Genomic DNA, 27,250 nt, shown 5'->3' with positions numbered 1-27,250 from the left:
TCTCCCATTTTAGAATGGGATTTTTTTATTACTAAATATTTTTATATATAATTGGCATAAAACCAATATACAGTCCTGAAATAACGTTAAAATACTTGCAAACGCAAATAAAACACGTTTTTTAAAATGTTCAAAATCCCATGGGATTTTTCTCCCATTTGCAAATTATGGGAGAAAAAAAATCCCATGGGAGAAAAAATCCCATGGGAAAATCGAAAATCCCATGGGAAAATGCAAAAATCCCATGGGAACCCCAACTTTGCTTATAAATTTCATAGTGAAGAAAACGCGTTTTTTCAGTGAAAATAACCAATTATTAATCAACGATAAGACTTTAATCGCATACTATGTCTCAAAGTAGCAAATCTTTAAGAAAAAGGTTACTTAAGTTTGCGAAATTTCGGTTTCGCAAAGTTTTTCCGGTGGCCGTTATTTGTTTCATATGAGTCGCGTTCTGAGAAAACTGGGCATAATGCATGTGTCGTCCCATATTAGCTTGTGCAGTCCGCACAGGCTATTCAGGGACGACACTTTCCGCGTTTATGGTATTTTTCGTTTAAAGGAAGTATTTCCTACTCGAAAATCCAGTTGAGGCGGAGAGTGTCGTCCCAGATTAGCCAGTGCGGGCTGCACAGGCTAATCTGGGACGACACTATGCGAACATGCATTATGCCCAATTTTCTCAGAACAAGACACATGTAATTATTTACTATGCCAAATTAAGAGTTTAAATGGCGTTCTTCAACGTTTGGAAAAAAAAGATTAAAATAAAATCCAAGATCAAGTGATATCGACCATATTTTAGCTGCGCAGTTGTTAAGTCCTTCAACACATTCTGGGTAAAGGGTCTCAAGGTCAATGTGACGCACGAAGTATGTCCCTGTCACGTGGGAGCCGCGCAAGACATTGTTGGAACATGGCTCACGATGGCCGCCATTGTGGCAATGGTGGTGGCTACTGTCCTGTCCTGCAATAACGTTTCCATTCTACCGAATGATCATGTGCATAGTATCAGTGACTCTTTAATTAAAATGTTTATTCGGATCTCGATAGTCAGATTTCAAAACTTTATCCCAATGTTACCTATTGTTTAGTTGGTGTGCATATTGTGACGATACGCGACAGAAATAACACACTCAAATTGAAGTTATAAACACTTAATTATTATCGGACCTCATTACAATCTTTGATACATGAATTAACAAATGTTTAAGTGAAATTGTAGTATGGTTTGCTTGTTTCTCAACCAATCGAGAACATCACGTCGCAATATAAGATATTGTTATATTGTATACTGTAATACATTTTAAAATCGGACAAATGCGTAAGCGTATGCGAACAGTGTCCAAGGGTAGCCTGTAACGTTCGCACAGGCTAATATGTAAAAAAAACTTTCTGCTTTTATGAAATTCGTTATAATGAAGTATCATATGAGCCAAAAATCCACTTTAAGCGGAAAGTGTCGTCTCAGATTAGCATGTGTGGTATCAAGTCTCATTTTATTTGTTTACATGACGGGGTAAATTCAACAATGGCTATCTAAAATGCACCTCCTACAGCGGGTATTGCTCGTTTGACTCGCGGAGAAGCCAAAAAAAAGATGTGTTTAAAGCTAAATTTTGTCAATTTATCGAATATTTAATGAAAACAACGATTTCGATGTTATTTTAGCAAACTTAGGATTTGTTTGTGCAACTAAGATGAACAGATTTCATGCATTTTATCCTTGCGTTATTCCATTGTTATGGTAATATATCTGAGGGCAATATAATGAGCTCATTACTAATAAAATGTCTACAGCGTCGATTAACATATAATACACCAACACTCGACGATTCGTTAAACTTTCGCATTACATCTAGGGACATTTGCGAACTTAATATAAATTTTCGTAATAATGAATGAAACAAAATATTTTTTTTAAAGATTTGAAAACGTTAATTTTGCTAACAAGAAAGGGAATAAAGTTCAAAAAGCATTACTTGTTTAATAGTATAATTGTTAAACAAATAAATAAAAATATATCACATAAATTGTAAGAAAAAAACCTAAAACTGCATTCACAACAACTATATAAATTGAAGACAGCCATATAAATATGTGTATATTTAGGTTAAATGTATCATATCAAAAAGTCACCGGTGATGACATATAGTCTGGAACAGACAACAGAATGCAAACGTGTCAATTACATCAATATTTTTAAATGCCTAAGTGATCAAATTCGTTAAAAAAAACGGTTAAACGAACATAAACGATTCAATGTATTCTCTTATGTGCAAAAAACCTTACTGCAACTACCTTAGAAACTTGATTACGGTTAAGTTGCCACTTGCGATTGTGATGAATATGAATATGAATTCATATATGAATATAAACATGATGATGATGACGATGATGATTATGATGATTATGATGATGATGATGATGATGATGATGATGATGATGATGATGATGATGATGATGATGATGATGATGATGATGATGATGATGATGATGATGATGATGATAATGATAATCATGATCATGATGATAATGATGATGACGACGACGATGACGACGACGATGATGATGATGGTTATGATGATGAGGATAATGACGACGACGATGCTGAAGATGCTGCGAATGATGATGATGATGATGATTACGATGTTGATGACAACTATAACGATGACGATCAGATTATACTAATCATGAGCTTATCGAAAGTTATGATAATCATCATCACTCACATGGTGATGATAATTAAAGCATGTTACAATCATGATGGCGACGCCGTTGCTGACGCTATTTAGCTGTGGGCCCATTCGTGAATGAGAGCGTTCGGTATTATGGACGTTCCCTCCGGCTTGAACGGTCTTTTGGCGTTGTTGATCATCGCCTGGGCTACAAGATCCACGTGCACGCTGCCCGCTGTGGGACACAGCTTGAAGACCGGAAACATGCAGCACATGACCAGCTTTTCTCCGATGCGGGTTTCCTCTCTGTCCGTTAGCAGGAAGCTGGGGAATGTACACAAGGCAGAAGTGTGCAACAATATTTCACTGTGGCATATGAATATGATATGGTAACACTATATTAATGTGGCATATGTTTATGATATGGTAATCGTTATTACACAGTTAATTTGCTTATTTAATATGGTTATATTACCATATAGGAGACACGTTAAGCGTATGATTTATGCAAACATGTCTGGCAGTTTGCGAGGTATGCAAAAATATTTTCTTCTTTTTGTTAAAAAATCAAGAAGTTCAGCTCTTACTACAAAAAAATATAAAAAGACCTTTCCATATTTTCGCACACTCGTTTTCGCCCTTGTTACATGAAACGCACGTGTGCGTTACTTTCGCCTTTACTACACTTCAGCTATTGTACATAATATGGCTCGAGCTTTACCCTGGTCTATAGATGGTCAGACGCTGGAACCCCATGTCCGTTATCCGCTCCTCCATTTCCCCCTTGAAAATACACCAAACACACATGCCATTAAAAATTTAATAATAATATTGACCATTGTAAAATAATGCCATGTTATCCATCAGTATTTGCGCGCTGAAAATATGTATCATAATAATATCCTTATAATTTAAGACAAAATTACGGGATACAGATATCAAGTTTTGAAAATGTGCTTTAAGGCTTTACCATAGTAAACGCTAAACCAGAACTATAGAGATCATTAACCCATTTATGCCCAGTGGACTCTCCTATCCTTCTTAGTTGGATCAATTTATTTCCAAAATTAGGGGTGTCAAGTATATTTATGTCTATATTTAGAATATTTCATAAAGAAATTCATTTAAGCAAACAGCGCAGACCCAGATGAGACGCCGCATTATGCGGCGTCTCATCTGGGTCTGCGCTGTTTGCAATGTCCTTTTTTCAGGACGCTAGGCATAAATTGGTTTAACTCCAAGTCGTGTGTTCACTTTTAAACCACTGGCTATATTTGTCGAAAAAGCTATGTTTCTGTAAAACGGTAAAACACTAGAAGAAGACCTCCCGTGACCCCTCGGTTGCTACCATATCCACCACGCCACGGCGACCTGAACATTTTGATAGACAGTTAGTATTGTTAGTTCTACATGGTTTTCATCTTAGTTTTGAGATACAGTTGACATGTGTTATTTTTAGTTCACCTTAGTTTTAGGATATGGTAAACAGCTGTTCTTGTAACTTTATTGTAGGGGATACAGTAGAATCCGTTGTTGTTAGTTTACCTTGGTTTTGGGATACAGTAGACAACTGTTTTTGTTTGTTCCTGTGGAAGACACGACCTGGAAGTGGCGACATCCGGTTTCCTTGGCAATTCTTGCACAATTAACGACGTAGTCCCTATCTACACGGATGAACCCTTCCTGATAAGATGTAAATAGATATTAATAACACATTGTTTTGGTTTGATGATGATGATGATGATGTTGATGGTTATGATGATGATGATGATGATGATGATGATGATGATGATGATCATCATGATCATGATGATGATGATGATGATGATGATTATTATTATTATTATTATTATTATTATTATTATTATTATTATTATTATAATAATTATTATTATTTATTATTATTATTATTATTATTATTATGACCTTAAAGTGCGATGCGACACAGCTTTGGTTAGGTCGTAGTGTTACCTTGCCAGCCACACTCCTCGTGGTCCCCAGGCAACAGAAGCCGGTATCGCAGCCTCGGAACACATCCTTAAAGTCGTCCAGCTTGTCGAAATCCACTTCCTTTTGCTCCTGTTTATGTTAGGAAGGACATATGGGTTCGTTGTTTTAAATACAAAGAGCAATTTTATTGTATTACGTTTACATGATAATATATTAACTTTACTTTAATCGTATCCAATTAAAACGTTTTATTTACACGAAACTAATCTTTTGCTGAGCATTCAATTGAATGACAATTGAATTATTTATTTTACTTTTGATGTGACTGTTTGTGGTATACATTGAAAACCATAAACGCTTTAACAAATACGATTTAAATGGACATGTTCACACATTGTCTTATTTTTAGAAAATATCATTTAATGTGTATACTTACAAATATGTTAGGTTTTAATACGATGAACGTTTGATAATAGCAAGATTTACAGTTGAATGAAAAATGATGCCTTCCCTTGGTTTTAAACCTCTGAAAGCAAAAGCGAGCGGCTACCGCGGCGCCACACAACGTTTTATGTTAAATGTTGAAACTTAACTGCTTTATTATTACAATTGCACTACCATATTTTCCTAATTATCGAAGGACAGCGTTACACACGCTTTATAATTTAACCGATTTCTAATGACCGATATTGGAAAAAAAATCTAAATCCGGAGTTTCATTTCGCTTATTTAAGCATAATGCATACCTTCTCTTGTAATGTATTACTATTAACCCTTTCAGTGCTGGAACCGAATTTTGAAGGCGTTTGCAAACAGTTTGGATCCAGATGAGACGCCACAGAACGTGGCGTCTCATCAGGATCCAAACTGTTTGCTATTCTGATAGTATTCTGAAAAAAAATCGAAGAAAATGCTAATTTTAGAAATTCAGCAGACGACATTTTAGCAGACGACAAATTACCAAGCATGCAAAGGGTTAAATTGAAAATCGCCATTTTATCAGTCTTTGAATACGTCCCTTTAATGAGTTATTAAGTTTAACTTTCATTTTAGTTTCAAATCTGGGACTCTGTAGATGGGCATAACACAATGAAGTTAAATTTAGACTCTTATATCGCTGGGATAATCTTGTATTTAAACAAGAACGTTATGGAAGATCCCATTGAATTACTGGGATCACAATGTCAATGTTCTATTTAAGCAAAGAGGTCAAAATGTAGGACTGAGGTAAAACCCACGTGAAATTAAACTCACATGTAAAGTTATTGTTGACATATAAACCGGCTGATAGTTTCGCTGTTGGAAAACCGGGCTTAATGCATGTGCCTAAAATGTTGTTCCGGAGTGCATTTGCACAGGCTAATCGAGGATGACACTTTCCGCTTTTAATGGATTCGTTTCAATGAAGTCTCTTTTTAGCTTAAATTCAGACTATGCAAAAAGTTTCGTCCTTTATATTAGCCTGTGCGGAATGCACATGCAGAAATCCGGTTTTCCCAAAACTAGACTCACGTGTCAAGTAAGAGATAACCTATAAACAGGCTATTAGTGTCAATTGTAATGGTTAATTTCAAGTCTGTTCATTTCTTTCCTATCTCACTGATATAACATCCAAAAATAGTATAACGATTCGAACAAATAACGTAAAACTTGAAAGAATTGCGTTTCATTCTAAGCGTTAATGTAACGTAACGTAACGTGACGAAACGTATTATATCATGCTTTTAAATAATGTTATAAATTAAATACTTACAAATCTGGGGTCGTCTCCTATAGTTAGAGTAACTTTCCTTCGACCAATTAAAACAATTCGTTTAAAACTCTCTTCGTGAAATAATTTATTCACAACAGCTTTCCCTGTTGCACCAGTATATCCAACAACAAACACCGTAGACATTTTACTCAAAGAAATGTATAGCACAAACGAGAATTCAGTTCCACCTTATATTTATAATCCCTTAAATGTGGGTTAACAGCTCGCTTTATATCGAGTATACCTGTGTTCTGTTTAAAACGACACACGCTATATTGTGTACTCAGTCATCGAGCAATCAGATAAGCGTCGAAATAATTAACCAATATTTGTAAAGGGTAGTCATACGGTCAACCACAAATACAGTCTCATAAACATATGTCACCAAATCCAGTCTAGAAACGTATTTTTATTTAAAAGGAAAAAACAAGTCACGAAATTCCTATTTTTTTGATACTATATTTCGGTTTTCGCTGGATATATCGCAGATACGTGACATATCGAGGCTGTTTTCACTTTTGCTGACTTATGGAAACAAAAATACGTGTATTATCATTTTTATACATTAATGTACCCCAAGGTAAAACAACTAGCATTCTAATTTCATATTAAACAAATTATATATATATTATACATTATTGCATATATATTATATTAATTTATTAACCCATTTATGCTTATTGGACTCTCCCATCCTTCTAATTTGGATCAATTTATTTCCAAAATGAGGGTTGTCTAGTATATTTATTTCCATATTTAGAATATTTCTTACAGAAATTTCTTTAAGCAAACAGCGCAGACCCTGATGAGCCGCCGCATTATGCGGCGTCTCATCTGGGTCTACGCTGTTTGTCATGGCTTTTTTTTCTAGACGCTAGGCATAAATGGGTTAAATAAAAAAAACGTTCGCAGTGATCGTCATTTACGAAATGAGCCGACAATACAATTCATTAAGTTCAAGACAGTTCCAATACTTGTATACGAGATTACTTGCGTAGATGTATTGTTGGTTTTTATAGTAAGCGGTATATAATAATTTGGCTATTTCATCGTTGAAAAACAAACAGCCAACAAGAGAGTACCACTAGCTATAACTTATTCTAACAACCTTCCAAATATCCACTCAATAATTCGAAAACATACCGACAAACTATATAAATCAGACAGAATGAAAAATGTATTCCCAGACGTACCAATAGTTGCAGACAGACGAGATAGGAATATCGGTGATATTTTGGTTCATGGAAAAACAAATAAAGAAATAAACAAACGTTTTCAACTAATACCACAATCGTGTAAGACTAATTGTATAGTCTGTAAAATGTTGAAAAGAGGTTTTCATAACAACCCAAAAAGTAAGATTCCAAACGAAGAAATAAAACAGAACTGTAACATTTATAACTTGGTGTACGGTATATTTTGTATTAAATGCCAAAAGATGGTATACGTCGGAGAGACAAGCAGATCATTAAAGGAACGTGCCAAAGAACACGAGGCTGACGTGCGGCTACGAAGTGAGAAACCAATCTCAGAACATTTCAATGGTGCTGGCCACAGAGTGCAGGATATGGGTGTATCAGTGTTAACACAAATAAGAGACAGGTCCCATTATTACAGACTTATTAACGAATTGGAATTCATAAAGAAGTTTCAAACGCAATCACCAAATGGACTAAATACAAAAAATCAACTTGATGTCCTGCTACGGGGAACTATCTTGTAAAAACTATATGTGAAAAACATTTTATATTAATCATCAACATAAATGAATGTAAAAATAATAGTACTTTATGCAATTTATCTTGTACATAATGTGTATATGATATGATTATTTAATCAAATATCATTATAATATTTTACATAGATATGGATTGAAATAATTAGAGTCATTTAATAAGTTTACCCTATTTAATTTATGATAATAAGTTTAGGTAGATTATAATTACATATGATGATGATGATTGTTTTATTGTAAAATATCAATTTATTAAATATATAAAGCACACAATTAACATAAGATTAAGACACAATATGTAAGTGTTTAACGTCATTTCATTTTGGGCGAATTTTTACATTTTTTGGCGCCATTTTATATAACGCCATTTATGACGTCATCATGTACAGCGTCATTTGACGTTTAAAAACATTTTTCTTTATTATTTTAATTGTGCAGTCAAAAGACGTAAAAATGTAGTTAACATAAAATTTCCAATGTTTTGATAAAGGCATTATGCCGAAACGTCAATTAAAGGACTATAATCAGAGAGTTATAATTATTTCATCGTTGTTTATCGTACTCGTTGTGAGAAAATGTACTTGAAACGTATCCTACGTGCTCGTTAAGTACAACGTATCTGGATTTCACGTAAATAGAGAATACATGGTTGGTGCCGAGATGGAGAAAGTTTATCCGGTAAGGCTTAGAAAAAGAAAATAGGGCGAGCTTTAGCGAGCCCTATTTTTCTTTTTCGGGCCGAACCGGATAAACTTTCTCCATCTCGGCACCAACCATGTATTCGATTTATCCTGCCTCATGCCGTTGCCACATTTTATCAAATTAAATGATTAATTGATATAACAATTCTTGTCGGGCCTCCTACATTCCTGACGACCGAATAACTACCGATTGTGTCACGTAAAAAAAAGTTCCACATTAAACTGTTCCTTTTTTATACTTTCCTATTGAAAATATGACAAGAAATAAAAAAAAACGAATCGAGAATGTGATATTTTTCTTGGTACAAAAATGAAAACAAAATGCAGCAGCAAAACAATAACTAAATTTTATTCACCTTAATGACAACTTTAATCTATTGCTTATAACAAAACATTAACAACGATATACACATCCATTTTCTGTTCTTCCATCTCTTTGTCGAAATCCATTTCTGTTTTTACATCTGTATCGAAATGTATTTTAAACCACACTATATTTTGATAGCGTTTGTATCGAATGCTAACCATTCTGACCCAAATTCCGAAATCGTAATCCTGTCGTAGCGAGTTATTTTATTCCTATCGAAGTTAACACTTATGAATGACAAACACACAATCCGGAATACGTATATGATTCGTTCGATGCTTTAAATTCTTTGAAAAAATACTGTTAAAACCACCACGTCAAAATTGTTGTCCCTAAAATCCTGAGAGAAACTAGATAGTATGTTTTGTCTGAGAAATGACGTCACACTAGATACGTCATAAATTGCGTCATCAAGTAAATCAAAATGATAAATACGGAGAGCTGGTTCGGTAATATGTTTTAAAGAAGAAAAAAGAATGATATATAATATAACGATAACATTCATGATGCGTCCCAATAAATTTCAAAGGTCAAATATTAGAACACGTTAACATGTTAATCGGCGCGTAGGAATACATACTTACGGTTAGATCACGGTCACGTGATGTACTGTCGGATATCAACTAGTTTATCCGACCCTGCTTTATTTGGTCATTTTTTGCAACAGAGGCAGGATAAATGGTTCTTACTGTCACATAGTATAACTACTAAATGTGTACAAATTCAGCAATATACGCAACCCTTTCGTCGAGCCGTGACCTGTACATCGAGCCGTGAATTGTTCGTCGAGTCGCTAGACGAGTGTGTTTATGGTCTTTTTAACCAAGACTAAAACGAGCGATAATACGACGCAAGATCGTGGGTTTAATTTCCCTACCTGCCTTCGCGTTTTCGCATTTTTCAACCGTTAGTTTTCAAAATTGAGGATGCAAAAACAGTATTCGACGGAACGAGTAGAGTTCCTATGATCTCTTTGAGTAATCTCACATCATCGTTATATGAGTTTTCTCTGTCAAACAGTGTGAACGCGCCCTCACGCTTCAATCAACGGGTCGGCATAAAGAAAGAAGTGGATTTAATGACTACCATAGTTTTTATTTGTGAGCGTTAGCTCACAAATAATGCAGACGCAATTTTGCAAATCACTATGGGCTTAGCTACGCTAGAAACCGTAACCCGTGACTGCCTGTGTGGATAACTGCAGTAAAATTAAGCAGACGAATGCTTAAATCGTCTGCTCTAACCACCGCATCTGCCTGTTCTCACTGGTACAGTACATAGTGTGTATATAACAGCTTGTAAGACAACGTTGGCCAGTGTAGTGTTTATCATTGAAACGTCCCAGACTGCCCCACGTGATTGGTTCTAAGCACGTTAGTATTTAATATATACGTATGGACATTAAATTAATAGTGGCTGGTATTGCAGAGAGGTATATTTTACATTTTAATCGAAGGACAAAACATATTTTGTGAAATATGATAAAACCACACAGATTAGGTAATATGTGCCAATATTGTATTGGTTTGCTGGACACGACGGTCAATACACGCTATTGAATATTATCAGACAGGGTCGACCGACAACATGCGGATCGTTTTAACCCTTTCAGTGTGGGAACCGAATTTTAAAGGCCTTTGCAAACAATTTGGATCCCGATGAGACGCCACAGAACGTGGCGTCTCATCAGGATCCAAACTGTTCGCTATTCTGATAGTATTCTTTGAAAAAAATCGAAGAAAATGCTAATTTTAGAAATTCAGCAGACGACATTTAAGCAGACGACAAATTTCCCAGCATTCAAAGGGTTAAGGAATTTGTAAATCTAATGCGATACCACACTAACACGTGAATGACGGACATGCCAAACGATTGGTGATATGGATTGTCGAATACAAATGTAAAATTTACTGAGGCTCATACACACAAAAACACTTTTATTCACAGTATTTAGTGGTATGTATTCTTTAGTTAATTGAAAAACGACATATTATCCTTTTAAAATGTTGGCAGGGCCAGAAAGAACAATTGATATAAAATGAGACAATATGCACTAAAAACGGAATGAATGTCATGCGTGGAAAAGAGCAATCATAAAAGCTGTACCATATTATTATTATTATCAGTCCACATTAATTTCAGAATACAACGAAAATTAGCGTGTTTATTCCATACAAGTAGAGTTTGGGAAGTTTCTGTATTCTGTCGTTGATCCCAATTGACCGTTAACTGGAGAGAAAAAAAAAACACTAAATATATAGAACACCTTTTTGCGTTTTTCCTTTGAAATATACATATTTAGTAATGAACATTTAAAACAAAGACTCTTTGTATTGCTAACTTACTTTAAATAACCGATGTATTTCTCTCTTGGTGATAGTAATGTGACATTAATACATATATTAATATATAAATATCTATTTAAACTTATGTTTACCCTATTCACATTTTAGGAATGCAAATAACACCCGCATCCTTTCCATGTCTGCAGCTGTGAACACCTAAGTCGTTGCTGTTACATTCACTGATCGTATTTTCATGACCGTTACACGCTAAATTACTCAAAAGAATTGATTGGGTAGATTGACCTGCTCCAAAGAAAGCGCTTGATTTTGCCGTTGCACCAGTTCTAAAATAAAGAAGGATTATATTCAGAGCTGATGCAAAATAAATGAAAACGATGTTGTAATAGTTTTGTCGGTTCTTATTTAACCCATTTAGGCCCAGTGGACTCTTCTATCCTTCTTAATTGGATCAATTTATTTCCAAAATTAGGGGTGTCAAGTATAGTTATGTCTATATTTAGAATATTTCATAAAAAAATTCATTTAAGCAAACAGCGCAGACCCAGATGAGACGCCGCATTATGCGGCGTCTCATCTGGGTCTACGCTGTTTGCAATGTCCTTTTTTCAGGACGCTAGGCATAGATGCGTTAATTGGCATAAGCCATTAAAAAAACGTTATATCATCCGCTTGTATCTGCTAGTAACATGGTGAAACGATACAATCGTCTTGCGCAGCCACTATCACATGGCTTTAAACTAGTCTGTTTAAATCATACAAACTTTCGTTGTAAAAGTTAAATATAACCTAGCTTAAATGCTATTCTTCTTTGCGTACATTAATCACATACGGCTTTAAATATGCATGGTTCTATTATTATTATTTTTTTAGAAACGTTTTGTACTCGCAGTGGGCATGGGGATCAATCGATGGCCGGTCAACAATTACGAAAACTTTATGTAGATGCAATGCGTAATAAAAATGTAGCGTTTATTCTTTTAAAAGCTTTAAATTAAATCTAAAACATTAAAAATCTTGAATAAATGTGCGGAATTGTGTTAAAAATATTATTAGTAAACACAACATTAACCTACTGGCATTTGAGTGACCTCCCAGCAAACAGAAAACGGACACTCAAAGCCAAACGTACTGTTTACTACTTTCTTTTTTTAATCTTGTAAGGCAAGCAATCTTTGACTGCATGGTCGTATGGGATGTGTATACACTGCATTGATAAAATTTGTTATTTTAATGTGTTCAGATGACCAAAAATGGCGCACATTATAAATTACAGATTTACCCACACAAAACATTTACCACAATATCTCAAGTTTTAATATACATATGCTATTTTGTTGTTTCATATTATCTAGGGTTAGCCTTTAGAGCCTTTGAAATGCCAAAATTTCAACGCTAGATGTGGCCTGGTAAAATAGATTTAACACGATACAAAATGCTCTATTTTATTTTGTGTTGTACAGTATATTCACCACATGTGCATGTATCAATTTAGTGTTCATTTGTCGTATGAATAGATATCGTTGCGGGAGATTAAAATGGAATTTATTGGGCCACAAACCAATAAAAAGAGCATTTCCTGTTTTGTTAAATCTATGTTACCAGACCACATCTAGCGTTATAATTTTGGTTATTGTTATAAGGAACACTACTTATTTATATGTTAACGTTTTTTTACGGAATATATTACGAAATTTACGTAGATGTTTTAGCGTTATAGAGGTTTTAACCCCTTGCACTCAAGTTATGTACAATTTCACAACGTTACCTTAGATCGATCAAACACTGTTAACTTTAATTACCTTCCGTATCCAAGCATATTGCACACAACCGCTGCGTCTCGCTCGTCAAACGAATCATCACACACTGTTCCCCAAGTCACACCATTATCTATGGATAGTTCAATGCGGCCTTCATACGATGTGCTACCGTTCACTAACCGCACTTGTTGATCAACTAAACGATCAAATAAAATCGCACATTAGTTTGTGACTGGTCAATATATATGTTATACAAAACAATGGTACGCTTACCGGTTATGTAAAACATGACCTAATACGACATGCCATGAGAAAGAAATACTTTTCATGCAGCGAACGCCCACGTCCTTCGAATGCGGACACGATCCAGACATGTTGCAGTTCAAAACAGATGTTTCCGTTCCAAAACAATTTAAAGTTTTGCTTGACGTATGTTGCTGTCCTTCGCCAAAGAAGGCATTTCCCCAGTATGTAACATTATATCTGAAACACATATGTACATAACCATAGTTTGTTGGATTATATTTGAAACACAATAATCCGAACATGATGTTTTTGATTGTCATTTGACAAAAATGAATTACACAAGAAGCTTACAATAAAAAAAAGCAGTATGGACCTTTTATGTTTGCTACGTATGCATATCATAGGCAATTATGCATTAACTTGTAACTACTTTCAAACGTACGTGGAGAATCCAAGCGTTCTGCATATTACTTTTGCCTCTGGTGAATCGAAATTGTCAGAGCAAACAGTACTCCATGTAACACTGTGATCAGTTGACATTTCAACTCTGCCCTGAACTTCTGTTGAACCTGGCCCCACAAGGCGAATAACAGCATGCGTTGCTACAATAATCAAAATGTTGATAGCGTAGAACATGTAAGCGACATAATCAAACACGTTTGAGTGTATGTTTCTTATATTGCTTTATGTTTTTTTATACTTGTTGTTCCTGTTCTCAGATCAATCTCGATTCTGAGATCCATTTCGAATGTTTTACTAGCTCTATTTTGATTTTCATTTGTTTCTTGTTATTAGAACAGTTCTGAAATTATGTATCGGGTTACATGCGCCAAAGTTTGCAATATAAACCTTGAGTCGACAATAGCTCAGTAAGAACTTTTGAGACTATATTTAATGAAATTTTGAAGACCTTAGCTGTCGTTTGCTGAAGGGCCGCTGAGTACTAGTACTGTCAAGATAATATTCAAGGTCGAAGGTTTGCATAGAACACTTTATTTCAAAATAAATTAATACCAGGCGGTATTTTACACGCAAACACCAGGGGCTAACATTTAGATCAAATTAAATGTTGAGGTTAATGTCGGGTCGGAAAGCCACTCATTTAAGAATATTGAAGTAACATATGCCAACCTAAACAAGAGAAATGTGTAAACCATGTTTTCCACCCGCCCTCCCCAACCTTCATTAAGTGTAAATAGTTTCAACCATCATAGCAAAAAATAAGCATGTCATAAACGTAGCTACAAATAGTAACGAAACTGACTGAAACAGTTGTAATGTAAAGTCCACGTCAATCAGGAATAAATGATTGAACGCATTTACAGCTGCCAGTACATGTTTGATCCAATATGGAATTCAGTGCCCAATGTGTAGATGTATATTCATCACAATTAAACGTTTGTTTTGAATGCGTTTTATGTGTATTTACTTTATTTTAAATAACTAGTCTTCATATTCAATTCTAATTTAATGTAACAAACGCCTATGCATTGACCTTAACATTTGACCTTTTGACATCACATCCAAATCGAATCAAATAAAAATTTATTTATTCTCGGTATGAAATAACATAATCTATGTATAGCTTTTCACCGACCTATAGCTATAGTATTCGTGTTTTTCCGCAAAAGTTACCATTATACCAATTTGCATGATCCAAAATGCGGACATTTTTTCGGAATAACATCATGCACGATAATGAAATGTGCCGGACACGAACAGAAACCTTCATTAAATTGAATATGCCACTAGTATTCAAATGGCGATAAGTCCCTGAACAATCATTGGACCAAAACGACAAAACAACATGCTCATGGCGACTCTATGACGATACTACAATACAATCGCGAAACATTCCTTAGAAAATGTCATCAAAAGACTATATCTATCGAAAAATGATTTAAAGCGCAATAACGTGACAATATGCTCATGCCCGCCCTATAGGGTGCTGAATATAAAAGTTCATCAAATTTTGATAATATTGTGGCATAGTTATTGTGCAGATTATTATTCGAAGGATAAACAATCCGTGAAAATCGTTTGAGAGAAACTACTTGAAAACACGCGAATATAATAATCCAGAGAGAATCAGGCAGGTCTCATAACAAAATATAATTATCTGACTTACATTACATCAATTTCTATATTAAATATATATATATATATATATATATATATATATATATAAACACAAAAAGCACCAATACATATAAAAAAAAAGTCGCTGTCTTTTATACTTCATTTAACTAGTTTATTACTATTAGTCTAACTAGGTTACCTGCTTTACTCACAACGCCAACGTCTTCCTTATGATTACAGTCGGTATAGTCGATGGCGTTATGCCTGCATTCCAACAAGGTATCTTCGTTACCTTCACAGTGTACATTGTCTAAATGGATGAGCTGGGAATCGGACCCTGGACCATAAGTTCCCATAACAGCGATTGCACCATTTCTAAAATACGCATTCACTCACTAGAGCGAAGGATTCTATAATTTGGCTAGTTTAAACCTTACGATAGACAAAAAAGTATTTCATATATTATTTTGTTCAGATGCACGCATAAATTAAACCATGAAACAGTACTGGGCTAATTATATGACAATGATTTCAACATACAATACATACATTGAGAATGCTAATTTGTTGCACATCGGCTTAATTAAATTTCATTCTGTTAATGCACATTAATTTTCTAACAATTCTGATAAATTATGGTATTTTAGTCATATTATCTTGTTATTGGTATGGTTGTGAACAAGATGTTTGAAATATTTATGAACAGCTACAACCATCTGCGACTAGTCTTACATCAAATAATAAAGAAGTTTGTGTCTTCACTTTTGTTCTGGTATACGATACCAGTGAGTAATCAGTTCTATTATTGTTACAGGCTTTTTCTTCATGCTTAAATAATGCATACCTCGCGAATCCTAGCATTCCACAAACCACTCCCGCTTCAGCTTCACCAAAGTTATCATCACAAATCGTTCCCCATTCTCCATTCATAAATATTTCCACTCTCCCTTGATCTCGGGCACCCGAGTTTACAAGACGAATCTCTAAAATGAAGGTTAATGAAATCAACGCTGAAACTTAACGCCTCTATAACGGTAAAAAAACGAACATTTTGTTATATTTTTCGTAAAATAAATTAAATATATAAATAAATAATCAGTGTTTCTTATAGCAATAGCCTAAGTTTCAACGTTAGATGTGCTCTGGTAACATAGATTTTTGTATATACAAAATGCTCGTTTTATTAATTTGTGAAACAATTAATTCCATTCTAATTTCCCGCAAATATATCTATTCATACGACACACAAACACTAACATGGTACCATCTTAGTGTTCATGTGTCGCATGAATAGATATCGCTGCGGGAAATTCAAATGGATTTCAATATGCAAAAAAACAATATAAAAACGAGCATTTTGTATCTACAAACATCTATGTTAGCAGATCACTTCTGGCGTTGAAATATCGGCAATTTCCATAAGGAACACTGATATTTAATTGTTTAACTTTATTTTACGAAATATCGTACGAAATTTTCGTTGTTTTTGAGAAGTAATGGGGCTTTAATATGTAAATTACGTTTAGTTAAAAACTTCACTTAAATTGTACATCAAGCATATCTCGACTTTATTAGATATGCGCATGCCGATGTTTCAGTACTCTGTACTAGCATTGAAGTGATATTATGGGCATCTAGTAGTTTATAGATGTCTATCGCAACCGTTGTTTATTTTAGGTGTTTTCACTTCATATACACATATTTTTGTTAATGCAGCATCAACATACAAAAACAATATCACGGAAAGAGAAAAATAATGGACATTTGAATATCAACTTACCGTACTTTCGTTTGACAACTGACCATGCATGTACGATGTGAACCTAAATTATGTTTTAGTGCAGATTCGTTCATACGACACAAAGACACTATTTTTTTTGCGGATCATTTCGGCTTAGAGGACTGGATGGGTCACATAAGAATATCGAATATAAAATATATTTTTATAAACAACTGGTAGCAAGATGAGTTGCAGATAATTGGTCAGTAACCATATTTTAACTAATTCTTTTGACCTGTTAATTCTTTTCAGCTCAAATCAACAGTGAAAAATGCCCATAATATCACTTTAAGTGATGCTTTAATAAGATATAAACTGACATGAAACTAAGTAAATAAACAATTATAATTGAAAACCGTAACAATGGATTGGCGAACTATCCGTTTCCCGACACATGTTTTCCACAATTATGTATGAACATAAAAATGTGAATTATATACGAACGTAACAATATTGTGAATAAACGGTACACCTTTGACAACATAAGCAACGCATACATCGCTACATTTCTATAACGAACCTTTAGTACAGATGACTGCTGCTGCTGAAACATTGGCGTTTGCACAGGTTGTTGTTCCGAAATAATCATGACCACATTCACCTTATGCGCTCTCATTTCCACCACAATTCAATCCACTAATGATAAGATGCTGTGACGATGAAGCAGGCTTAAATGACGACTGTGGAACACTTCTGTCACTGAAAAAAAAACAAAAACAATACGCAAAATTTCACAATGAGTGAATCTTCTGTTAAACTTAAGATGGCACTTTATGCTAAGTGATGAAATATAAAAAATATATTTGGGAGTGTTTCATGTGTAATACTAATGCAGTTATTGTTTGTCATTATTCACCAGTATACATTATCAATACGAAGTGAATAAACATAGCTGGAAATGTTAATACCACCGTTACTGCTCAAATATGCTCATTAAAGGGACCTTTTCACGCTTTGGTAAATTGACAAAATTGAAAAAAGTTGTTTCAGATCCGCAAATTATCGTTTTAGTTTTGATATTTGTGAGGAAACAGTAATACTGAACATTTACCATGCTCTAATATAGCCATTATATGCATCTTTTGACGATTTTAAAACCTAAAAATTATAAAGCGTTGCAACGCGAAACGATTGAATAATTTGGAGAGTTCTGTTTTTGTCGTTAAATTTTGTGAAACTACGAAGATTGCTTTTATAAGGTATAAAATACGTTAAGAATGTGTACTCGGCGGAATAGCTCAGTAGGCTAAAGCGTTTTTACTTCAGGACTCTGGCAGGACTCCAGGGGTCACTGGTTCGAAACCTGCTCCGGGCAATGTTCTTTTCCTTTTTTTAATTTTATTCTTGATTTTTTACTGGTGCTTTTACGATCCAATGTTTACATTTATCAATATAAAGCATTTAATGAATAAGTTAAAAAATGCCAAAATCTGTGAAAAGGCCCCTTTAATAAATAAATTGTAGTTCGGATTACAATGACAATTAATGAGATTGAATATAAGGAATATCCATGTAAAGAGCGTTGAGTCTTCCACAGTCGTATTAATCGAAGGTGACTATCAGATAATGAAGGGATATGAATAAACCCACCAGCTATTAGAGCTGTTCATCTTCATGTACGCATTACTTTCAAATCCTGAATATTTTATCATATATTGACTCAGCGTCAACATGTTCGCTATTGTTTTTACCAGGACGACATTAAATCAAATTTTGTTGATCTTTCGGAATAGGTAGCTAAGAAATAAATTGTTAAAAATCCGTAGTCATGTTTAGAACACTTTCACGTGGTAACTCTCCTACAGTTTAACTAGTTAAGGAGTATATTCCAATGTGCTTATCTTGTTTACCAAAACGCATCAGTTTATCCATTTTTGATGTTGGTGTTGTAAACCTTGTCTAAGCTAATACTTCACTGTACAGATAATGCATGCGTTGACTTTGCTCGAGCCAAAACGGCTCAAACAAATGACTTCCCTTGTAGGGTCATTAGCGGTCCCTCACATTACATTTGAATAGAAATAAAGAGACAGGAATGGTGTGCTGTATTAACTATTATTACAATATTGAGTAACATTCTCATTTGGTGACAAGGAAAGTAAGAGGATAACACAATCGTGTGAAAGTAACGAATTTATTTTTATAAATAAGTGACATATCTAAAAAGCAAACATCAAGTAAAAATAATTGACATCATATTTTCAACTTTAACCTACTTAACTGTATGAAAAAGTATAACCAAATTTCAAAGTGCACATGAAATGTATCAAATAAAATACAAGGGTGCATATATGTTGTATTTGTAGCTGATGGGCTGACTAGTATCTGTACGAGTAAAGATCAAACAATGAATTGTTTACATAACATCATTACAATATGGCTAATGTATTGTTAAAATATGAACAGAATGAATAATTTACTGAAACTGACTAACTGTTTAAAGTATTAATGAAGACATTATATTGCATAGTTTCCATTCTTGTTTTCTATGCCCCCGAAGGAGGGCATATAGTGATCGCACTGTCCGTCTGTCTGTCCGTCTGTATGTATTTCCGTCACACTTTTGCGTTTCGGTTTCGAAAAATGCTTATATCTTCTATGTCGCTTCAGGTGTAACCTTCATATTTGATATGCATGTGTATATAGACAAGGCACGTTTTGACCCCTTTGAGATTGACCTTGAACTTAGGGTCCACGTTTAGGTTTCGAAAAAGCGTTTTTCGGGGGCATATGTCTTCCGATGAAGACAGCTTCGTTTAAACATATATACATACTTAAACAATCATTTGATGAATCAGATGAGTAAACGTCAATGTAAATATATTATTTTCTCTACGTGTGCTATTTAATAAAATGGTTTGGATCGAATTTCAAATGAGGTATATGTTTAAACACTTTAAGTATTATACCTTGCCATTCCTAGCATTTTGCAAATGACATTAGCTTCGTCGACGCCAAAGCCGTTGATGCACACAGTCCCCCATGTTGCGCCGTTGTCAATGGTAACCTCCACTCGGCCTTCGTTTGTGTTGTTCGCTCCAGAGAGTCTTACCTTCAATGCTATAATACAATAAGTCCTGAAAAAGGCATTGTTAAACACAAGTTGTGTCAGTTCTTCACGTTGTGTATACATTTTCAAATTAATATACAATAAATCTCTTATACCAATGATCTTCAAGTATTATAGAAATGGCAGTCAAATGTTAAGTAACTTCTTTTCATACCGTCTTCATCATTCTCATCATTCACCAAAAGCGTACAGCAATTATCGAAGTTAGTACCTGGTGAATTAGTTTTTCAGATGAGGTAACTCATTTTAAACCTTGGCTGCAATATGGTCAGGACAAACATTCAAACTCAGTTTCATGGTGACTATGTTGGTCATACATAAGGCATCAATTTTTTATATAATGTTATTCTAAGATTTGCCTTAGTGACTTTTTTACTCAATTTTATCCGAAGTCAATAGTGGTCTAGAAGTTACTTAAACAAGAATGCTGATCACATTTAATCAAAATTGAAGCAAAACTGTGAGTTTTCTGAAAGCTTGACTTGGTGACCTAGTTTTTTATTCATCGTGACGCAATGTTATGCATGGCCTAGATATTTTCAATAAAAATGTAGCCCAAGTTTTCGCATAGATAAGAAACACCTGTGACCTCTAGACTGGTTAATATAATGAATATTCCGAATGTTTAGCCAATATTTAACCTGGTAACTTGGCCTGAATTGAAACTTAGCTTTATACATTCATTAAGATTGATCTATAAATGTAGCTTCTAGACATAAACCCACGTGAGCTAATGTTGATCCGCTTGAGCCAAATTCGATCTTTATTATTATTATTATATTATGTTATTATTGATAAACAATCTATGCATGCTTCATATTTAGTAATAAAAATGATTTATAGAATGATACAAGACTTTTCCTGGTTACGTACTTTTTTATCCCACTTTACCATAATTCAAAGTTGTTCTAGATATCGTCAATAGAATTATTGTGTCGAAGGATCATAAAGACTGAGCCAAAATGGACCGAGCAACAGGGTCACAAAACGAGCCAGCCCCGAGCCCAAAGAAAACCTCCGCAGAGGCATTGAGCAATGGGGAACATGTAATTCCACAACTGCATATTTCAACTCTTCAAACATCGTTGGGAAGCCTAACAAAAACTGTTGGGCAACTAGTAGCAGCAACGGCTCAAAGGGGAAACGACAGAGACGTTTTGTCCGTGTTTCAGATCGCAAAACATGGTGGAAGACAAAGAAACGGCTTCGCGAAATTCATGAAGGAAAGAAGAACGTTTAAAACATTTCATCCAAGCGTCTTACTGAAAATGATTATATCCTGCTCGGCAAAGGTTTGAAATTTTGTCCCAATATATGTTCTCATGATAAAATTAAGTTGGCCGAAGAAACATTTAAATACAGTAGGCGTTTAAGACTTAAAGAATTTGTCAATGACTTAAATAACCCTGTTACAAAATCTACTATTATTAATAATGATGAAGACTTTACACGGCCATTCTTCAATAAACGTGAATCTACGTTTACTCCTTCCGTTTCAGAGAGGTAAAACGGTTTGCATTTATGGCATTTGAATTGGTGACCTAGTATTTAACTACATTTGACCAAAATTTTACTTGGCTTTGTATTGTTAAAACCCTAATAACGCTCAAAATAAGTAATTATTTATTAAACTATTTCGTAAAACAAATTTAACACATAAACATTCAGTGTTTCTTATAGCAAAAGCCAAAATGAATACGCAAGATGTGCTCTGGTAACATCGATTAAGCGAGATTCACAATGCTCTTTTTTATTTTTTTTTTGTGATACATTATATTTAACAAATGTTCATGAACCAATTTTGTGTTCGTGTGTCGCATGAATAGATATCGTTGCCGGAAATTAAATGGAATATATTGTACAACACACAAATTTAAAAAAAGAGCATTTAATATCTTGTTAAATCTAGTTTACCAGACAACATATAGCGTTGAAATGTTTGCTATTGCTATATGGAACACTGATTGTTTATGTGTAAACTCTATTTATCGAAATTTTCGTTGATTTTGAGCAGTACCGGGGCTTTCCGACATTAACATTGAATAATTAAGCGGCTTCGTTTGCAAAAAAATGGTGATAACAAACTTGTTATATATCCATTATATCTTTTGTGATCGATATTATCCATAACTCATTTACTAAATAGTATCCGGATGTTGAATAAAACCATACATAGATTTCTTAAATAAATATTGTGGATTTTTTCTCTTTTCATGACGTGTGTTAACAACCAAATGGTCGTATTGTACTATGGGCGTCCGTCTGCCAGTCCGTCGGCCCGAACTTAATTATTATTTCGGTACTCGGTATTGTTTACATTGTGGGAATATTCGGTTAATGTGTTCCTGTACATGTGTATGTGTTCCGTAAAGCTAAGTTAGTCTGGTGCATTAGAAAAACGTTACCGCACTGTTTGTTTTAGATAATTAATTCATTGTGACAAACGTCAGTAAGGACGTACACGTATGTCTTATGATGAAAAGTAAATATAAGCTCAATCATCTCTTTAATAAATAGTTCGAGTGTTTGTCTAAACAATACAGAAATTTACCATTTATCATTTCCTACTCGTCGAACAACGACGACATCACAAACACCGAACTTAATGCTAGCTCATCGTTTAAAGTATGTAGTCATCCACTTGAGCTTCTTTTCTTAATATGACATTTAACTAAAAAAGTTTAAAAGGTAATTTTAGTTATTGAAATAATATTTTTTAATTTTAAGTTACAGTGTTATTGACCATACTCATCTCGTTGCAGTTGTATGAAAGATTTTGATACACACAATAGTTTAATTATTTCTTTGAGCAAAAGCAATTTTTCTATTTTGGAAATGGTGATTTTGACGTTACCCCAATCCACCAATATGCGACCCCTGCTAGGCTTCATATACGATATGTGTATTGAAGGTTTACGAAACTAGTTCAATCCGCTCTCGAGTTAGTGAGCGGAAGTTTGTCTTGTATAAGTTACCTGGACCCTTACCTCGTTTCCACATACTCCATATGCAATCATATTAAATCTCTAAATAATGTACCTACGTGTGAGATGCCATTAAACTACATTACAACGTTAGCTTAATTAAGCCAGGAGGAGAAAACATAGCTTTTGTCATTTGTTCATTACTGCAACATAACACACAACAAACACGGAATATCCCTCCATATTTGTAATGCATCACGTTTCGGATAATTATTTACACTTTGTTTTTGTCCCCTCTGACTTTTTCATTTTAATAAACACATGCAAGACAAATATTGAAATGCAAGCCTACTTACGATAACCAATACACGATCCGTTAGCTGAGCTATTGTATCCGTCTGTACAGAAACAGGTTCTGCTGTTTTTAGTGCTTAAAGGAACACAGATGTGTTCACATCCACCATTGTTGAGTAGACATCCATTGTTTGCATCTAGACATAAAATGTATATCCACATATGTCTATATTTCCCTACATTTAACCCATAATGGGAAAGTTTAAAAATAATTTCAAAGTACTGTCAGAATAGTATACAGTAGACTCTCTGTAAACCGGACGGTCCAAAGACCGGCCAGATCGTCCGGTTTTTTAGAGAGTTACGGTTTACCAAGAGTAGGCATATTGCCGAAATATGTATTGTATGCATTATGTACAAAATCATAAGAATACAACAAATCATATACGTGTACATGTACCATGTGATAACTGTACTCATGTAATGTTTATGTTCAAGGTATTATTAAAAAAAAAGTGTTTTAATTCGATTAAGAAAAAAAAAATTCAATACCGACTGGACATTAGATTTGAACGTTTAATTGGCACCAGCGGATTGGTTCCATGACGTGACGTCGATTTGTGACGTAACGTTAAAGACGTGACGTCGTTACTTAGTGATTTACTGGCTTGACACAAGGATTATATATATATATATTGGATCGTTAATAAATGCTCATAGCAAAAGCGGGTATTTGGCTTTATATTGTTCCCACTATCGGGGAAATAGTAAATAACGGATTTCCCATTATCGGGGATAATTCTCAGTAAACAGCAAAATACGGAAATTCCCATTATCGGGGAAACTTCTTAACATTTGGTAGCAGAGCGTGGTTTCTAAATTGAGTGAGCGATGGATCCAGTTGAATATTTAAAGACAGAGATTTTGTTAAAGAGGGAGAAAATAAGACTGAAAACTAATTTTACCAGAGCAAGAAAAATGGTAGTGTCACATTTGGTGGGAAATGCATGTAGCGCGACAGTGAACGACGCTTGCAAGCAGTTGGATTTTGCGATGGACGAAGTTATTAAAGGGCTTGATAGTTTATCCAATATGTACATGAAAGATGAACTTGAAAAAAGTAAAATAGTAATTGGCGAAATGGAAAAGATTGAACTTGAATATGAAAAAACAACGGAAGATGCCTGTGCCTATTTAAACGATCTACGAAGTGAAACAGCAAGTCAAGTAAGCAAAGCGTTGTCGCATGACACGGTGAGTAAACTTTATATTTCTAAAGACCGGCCGGCTTCACATGAAACTGTGCGACAAAATGACAAATTTCTAAGTATGTGGCGTAATTGGACCGGGTTCGATGCGCAAAACGATTGTGGGCGTGAAGCACCTCATGCCTCTAACATCAAAGACGAAATTGAAGAAGGCAACGCTATGAGTTCAGGCATCGATCCTACATTAGGACACGACCTTTGGAGGCAACTCAAACGTGTGGAAATTCCAGTGTTCAATGGTGATAAGCGAGTCTACCAATCATGGAAAGCAGCATTCATTGCTTGTATTGACAGAGCGCCAGCCACAGCAGAGTACAAACTTCTTCAGCTTGGACAGTACTTATCTGGCGAAGCATTAAAAGTAATTGAAAATCTTGGGCACTCGGCGTTTGCATACGAAGCGGCAAAAGATCGACTTGAAAGGAAATATGGGGGCACGCGTCGACAGATAGCTATTTACCTAGAAGAACTTGAACACTTCGAAAACGTCCGACTTGGCAACGCAAAAGACCTAGAACAATTTGCCGATCTATTAGACGTAGCAATTATTAATTTGCAGGAAGCGGATCAACACAACGAACTTGGAATTGGCTCATTATATGCAAAATTACAAAGAAAACTACCAGAACCGCTCTTGGCACGATATCATCGTTGGGTCTTTGAGGGTCAACACAATGAGTCAGTATTGTCGCTACGGACATGGGTTATTCAAGAGGCAGAATTTCAAACTATCGCGTCAGAGACCGTGCAAGGAATGTCAGGATATTTGATGTCAGAGCATACTTCGAAAAAGACGAACTCTAACAATCAAAGAACGTTTTTTTGGTGGTTCCGAAGAAAGCGGGAAAATATTTAAATGCAGAGTATGTGACAAACAGCATGGAGTATGGAACTGTGACAATTTTAAAGAAATGAACGTTTCACAACGGTGGGACAAAGCAAAAAAACTTCATCTTTGCTATCGTTGCCTTGGGTTTAACCATGTCGGAAAGTCATGCCGTCGAAGAAGACAATGCGGACAAACTGGATGTGAAGAGCTGCATCACAGACTGTTACACAGAGATGCGCAAAAGAGCATGAAATCAAACGCTGCTGACAGTCTAGTTCAATCTCCTACGGAAGAGAAAGGGGCAACATATTTGTCAGCAAAAAGTCATACCAGATCTGGTTTAGTAGGGCTCCGAACAGTTCCGGTTATTCTCGCAAATGGAAATCGGTCGATAACTGTAAACGCATTGCTAGATGACGCAAGTACAAAAACGTACATCAATAGTGACGTAGCGGCAGAACTCGGCTGTAAAAGTAGAACGGAAAAGGTCAAGGTCAATGTACTGAATGGTCAAGTCGAGACTTTTGAAACACGACCAGTTGAATTCGAAATAAGAAGTGTCAACGGAAGCGTAAAGATAAATGTAGCAGCATATACAGCTAACAAAGTAACAGGAGACATGAAAGTTGTTGACTGGAACAAGTACCAAAGAAAATGGCCACATCTTCGTGACGTAACATTTCCAAAAGCAACGACCAGACCTATTGTTGACCTCTTAATTGGACTTGATTGTGCAGATTTACATTATGCACTGGAAGAAAGAAGAGGTAGAGCAGGGGAGCCAATAGCGCGTCTTACTCCACTTGGATGGACATGCATCGGTAACACGTGTTCAAATTTAACACCGGTCCTACAAACAAATTATGCGCGAACATACTTTGTAAGAGACGTAACGGAAATCGAGAATCTAAACCTGACTCTTAAGAAATTCTGGGAAGTTGAAAGGGAATCAACTGAATCACCTGTCGTTAACATTGACGAGCAACAAGCAGTTAAAGCAGTAAAACAGTCGTGCATATTCGAAAATCAGATGTATCGCGTCGCCATTCCATGGAAGAGCAACGAAACTGTTATGCCAAACAATTACAAAATGGCACTGAATAGATTAGAGAACACAGATAAAAGACTCAAACAATGTCCTCGGGTAGCTAAAGCATACAGCGAAATCATCGAACAATACGTAGAAAAGAAGTACGTGTCAAAAGTTCCGGATTCTGAAGTGTTTAATTCAAAGTGGTTTCTACCACATTTTCCTGTTCTGAGGCTAGATAAAGATAAAGCAAAAACCAGAATCGTGTTCGATGCTGCAGCAAAATTTGAAGACGTAAATGATAAAATACACCAAGGACAAAAGCTACAGCGCGATCTGTTTGACGTTTTGCTAAGATTCAGAAAGAATCCCGTTGCAGTAGTTTGCGACATAACCGAGATGTATCTCAGAATAGGCATCAATCACGCGGACAAGCCATATCACAGATTCATATGGAGGGGAATGAATCATAATCGTTGTCCC

The 27,250-nt window shown here is 35.1% G+C and overlaps 2 protein-coding genes across 6 annotated transcripts in view; both read right to left on the bottom strand.

Annotated features, from left to right (window-relative positions):
- Positions 1-1,978: 1,978 nt before the first annotated feature.
- LOC127863889 (oxidoreductase HTATIP2-like) lies at positions 1,979-6,667 on the bottom strand. Its single transcript, XM_052403575.1, has 5 exons — positions 6,382-6,667; positions 4,650-4,757; positions 4,224-4,361; positions 3,400-3,461; positions 1,979-3,002 (listed from the first exon to the last, which is right to left on the bottom strand). The coding sequence occupies exons 1-5, from the start codon at positions 6,523-6,525 to the stop codon at positions 2,792-2,794; spliced, it is 663 nt and encodes a 220-aa protein (XP_052259535.1). The 5' UTR covers positions 6,526-6,667; the 3' UTR covers positions 1,979-2,791.
- A 4,613-nt stretch (positions 6,668-11,280) lies between these two features.
- The window catches only part of LOC127863884 (low-density lipoprotein receptor-related protein 1B-like), a 47,429-nt gene continuing 31,459 nt past the window's right edge, over positions 11,281-27,250 (bottom strand). The window contains exons 6-16 of one of the 5 annotated variants that reach the window (XM_052403572.1): positions 23,703-23,837; positions 20,262-20,412; positions 17,873-18,051; positions 16,417-16,555; positions 15,772-15,947; positions 13,936-14,095; positions 13,570-13,730; positions 13,290-13,443; positions 12,564-12,694; positions 11,622-11,813; positions 11,281-11,413 (exon numbers count right to left, since the gene is read on the bottom strand). In XM_052403572.1, the coding sequence (XP_052259532.1) occupies positions 17,955-18,051; positions 20,262-20,412; positions 23,703-23,837 (383 nt within the window). In that variant the 3' untranslated portion in view covers positions 11,281-11,413; positions 11,622-11,813; positions 12,564-12,694; ... (4 more) ...; positions 16,417-16,555; positions 17,873-17,954. Of the gene's footprint in view, positions 11,414-11,621; positions 11,814-12,563; positions 12,695-13,289; positions 13,444-13,569; positions 13,731-13,935; positions 14,096-15,771; positions 16,005-16,416; positions 16,556-17,872; positions 18,052-20,261; positions 20,430-23,702; positions 23,838-27,250 lie in introns of those variants that run through there. The other 4 variants (XM_052403571.1, XM_052403570.1, XM_052403569.1 and 1 more) reach the window with 4 other exon arrangements.

Source organism: Dreissena polymorpha, unplaced genomic scaffold (genome assembly GCF_020536995.1).
Source record: "Dreissena polymorpha isolate Duluth1 unplaced genomic scaffold, UMN_Dpol_1.0 chrUn054, whole genome shotgun sequence".
Taxonomy (NCBI): Eukaryota; Metazoa; Mollusca; class Bivalvia; order Myida; family Dreissenidae; genus Dreissena; species Dreissena polymorpha.
The sequence above is the reverse complement of the archived record's forward strand: the minus strand, read 5'-3'. Positions and strand labels throughout refer to the sequence as shown.

What these genes read in the sequence shown, in the direction of transcription:
- LOC127863889 (XM_052403575.1), bottom strand. Translation starts at nt 6,525, where the DNA reads ATGTCTACGGTGTTTGTTGTTGGATATACTGGTGCAACAGGGAAAGCT. An exon ending in TACTGTATCCCAAAACCAAG is followed by an intron (nt 3,462 to 4,223) that starts GTAAACTAACAA and finishes TGTATTTTCAAG; the next exon opens with GGGGAAATGGAGGAGCGGAT. An exon ending in CTGACCATCTATAGACCAGG is followed by an intron (nt 3,003 to 3,399) that starts GTAAAGCTCGAG and finishes TACATTCCCCAG; the next exon opens with CTTCCTGCTAACGGACAGAG.